The sequence below is a fragment of the Henckelia pumila genome, chromosome 2 (assembly GCF_033568475.1).
Source record: "Henckelia pumila isolate YLH828 chromosome 2, ASM3356847v2, whole genome shotgun sequence".
NCBI lineage: Eukaryota > Viridiplantae > Streptophyta > Magnoliopsida > Lamiales > Gesneriaceae > Henckelia > Henckelia pumila.
In genome coordinates, this window is record NC_133121.1 from 140,934,011 (window position 1) to 140,936,444 (window position 2,434).

The 2,434-nt window shown below is 35.6% G+C and overlaps 1 protein-coding gene across 1 annotated transcript; it reads right to left on the reverse strand.

Annotated features, from left to right (window-relative positions):
- Window positions 1–208: 208 nt before the first annotated feature.
- LOC140884835 (stress-response A/B barrel domain-containing protein At5g22580-like) lies at window positions 209–899 on the reverse strand. The gene is made up of 2 exons (XM_073291707.1): window positions 672–899; window positions 209–567 (listed from the first exon to the last, which is right to left on the reverse strand). The coding sequence occupies exons 1-2, from the start codon at window positions 788–790 to the stop codon at window positions 369–371; spliced, it is 318 nt and encodes a 105-aa protein (XP_073147808.1). The 5' UTR covers window positions 791–899; the 3' UTR covers window positions 209–368.
- Between the last annotated feature and the right edge of the window lie 1,535 nt (window positions 900–2,434).

Below are 2,434 nucleotides of genomic sequence, written 5' to 3' on the forward strand. Positions count from 1 at the left end.
CGTCTTTCTGTGTACCTCTATTTCAGACCTTATTCTTAGAAACAATGCAATGGTTGGGAGGGAAAAAAAAAAAAAAAGGAAGAAAGAAAGAAAAACAGTTCCTTTGCCCATTTGACAATGACAACTTACAACATTATATTCCTCTCAGAAGTGCACGCGTGGGAAAATGTAACTTTTATTGGCAAATGCGAATGGATCCGGTGATATTAAAAAAAAAAAAACACATTAATTTATTACACTAAGCAAAAACAAACGTACCCACAAAATCACTCCAAAACACACTTGACATCATATCATATATATATAGTAGTCCGATCCAAGTCCAACAAGATTAATATAACGTTGTTGATGGATGGATGAGCTAGTAGCTAGGCAGGAGATTTGACCGTAATAACGGGGAAATCAAGCAGCACCGCCTTGTCGATCACGGCGGAGAATTTGGTGGAAAAATGGACGTGATTGGGGTGGCTAGCAAACGCAGTGAAATCATCCTTCTTCTCAAATGTCATCAAGAAAGCATGCGTGAATCCTTGTCTCAGCATTTCCAGGCTCTCCACGTCTCGTCCCCTAACACATGAAATTAAATAAAAAAAACAATTAAACAAGGCAAAAATGAGTACCATTGATTTAATTTGCTAGATAGTCATGAAAAGGGAACCAAATTAACTTGCCACACAAAGGACTTGACAATGTCCATCTCAGAAACAAGCTTCTCCATTTCTTTGATAACATCTTCCACCACCACCTCTTCTTTGAACTTCACCAGCACCAAATGCTTGAACTCCGCCATCTCCCCACTCCCAAAACTTACTCACAAATTCACCACTCAATATATACACACCAATTTGTACGTGTGTCAATTACTTCAACAGTCACATTTGTCGCACACGCTTCATTTGTACCATGAAACTCAGTCTCTTCTTTACAAGACAGTATCTGATATACAATATTAAAGCTAAAATTTTGTGGGACCCCACTACCACTAACCCTACTAATTTAAAAATTAAATAATTACATAATATATCGTTGAATTAATTTGATAAGCTTAAAATAAATTGTATAATATATTAATAATAAATAAAATAAAAAAACTTCAAATAAAATAAAAATAAATTATAAAAATCTAACAATAAAATTAATTTTAAAAAAAATTAGAAAAATGAAATGAATCAAAAAAAATTTAAAAATAAAAGGACCATTTTGCAATTTTCGAAAATGACATTTTTGTAATTAATGATATTCTCTAAAATAGTGTTCTATATGTATATGGAGGAGTGAGGATCACTATATTCAGTGGCGAAGCCATACTTATGGTCCGAAATTTTTTCAAATTTTTGTATATAAAAATTTTGAAAAATTTTGGATTAATTTTTAAAGAGTGGGTGCCCGGTGAGCCAACTTGTAGCTAAGGGCTTTGATGACTCTTTGTATAAATAATCTTTTGTTTAATATAATTTACACTTTTAATAATGACAATGACTTTATCTTTCTTCATATTGTTATATTATGATATACTATTGTTGTTTTGATAAAGACCTTGAATATACTATAGTGTATATAAGATGTGGTAGAACATGGGGATGTCTATCATGAAACACATCTTATAGTCACTGTATATTCTAAACTGTTCCTAGTCGATTGAGCCGTCCGATAATAAGGATAAGGATCGCTCGAGTTTGAGACTAGCATTTGCGATGCAGAGTACCACGTTTCATTGGTAGGGAACACAGAGATGTTCGAAGCATGCAAATGGATATTCATATGATGAATGATCGAACTACCCTATTTGGACTTTCCAAGTGGTTATTACTTATCGAGTGGATAAAGTCCGCGGTTTTGGTTGTACACCATTAGTCCTTACTACTTGAAACATCATTGAGACTCTATATGCTAGTACTGTGCTTTGACTCGTTTACCGACTCTATTGGGGTCATCAGGTGTCGGGATTGGGTACAGTTACAATACATATAGGAGTCGATGCTTTGTTGTCAAGGATTCACCACATACTTGCGAGTGTGGATATCCTATGCGATCTGAGGAGATATTAGTGTGACGAATCTCTGGCCAGAGTACATGATGTGTTTTAAGAAATGGTTTCTTAGTAGCACATGCGATGTCACTATTTGATCTTCAAGATGTATTGCATAGTTATCGAATCTCGAACGACTCTCGATTTACCAATGGTTGTTGATTCGATCAGGATATATGGATGAAGGGACCGTACTGTACGCTAACCAAAATCTATTGGTTCTTGCAGGCACTATCAGTGATACCTAGGAAATCATGGGGCGATATTGCTAGGCGCTCTTACCATAATTCGATGGGCAAGTCGGAAATTGTTGTTCCGAGTCACAAGGAGTTGTGAGCCCACGGCTAGCTGTATCCCTGAACCATTGAGGGTCACACAGAGTAATGGATTTTTAATCCCCGTTGA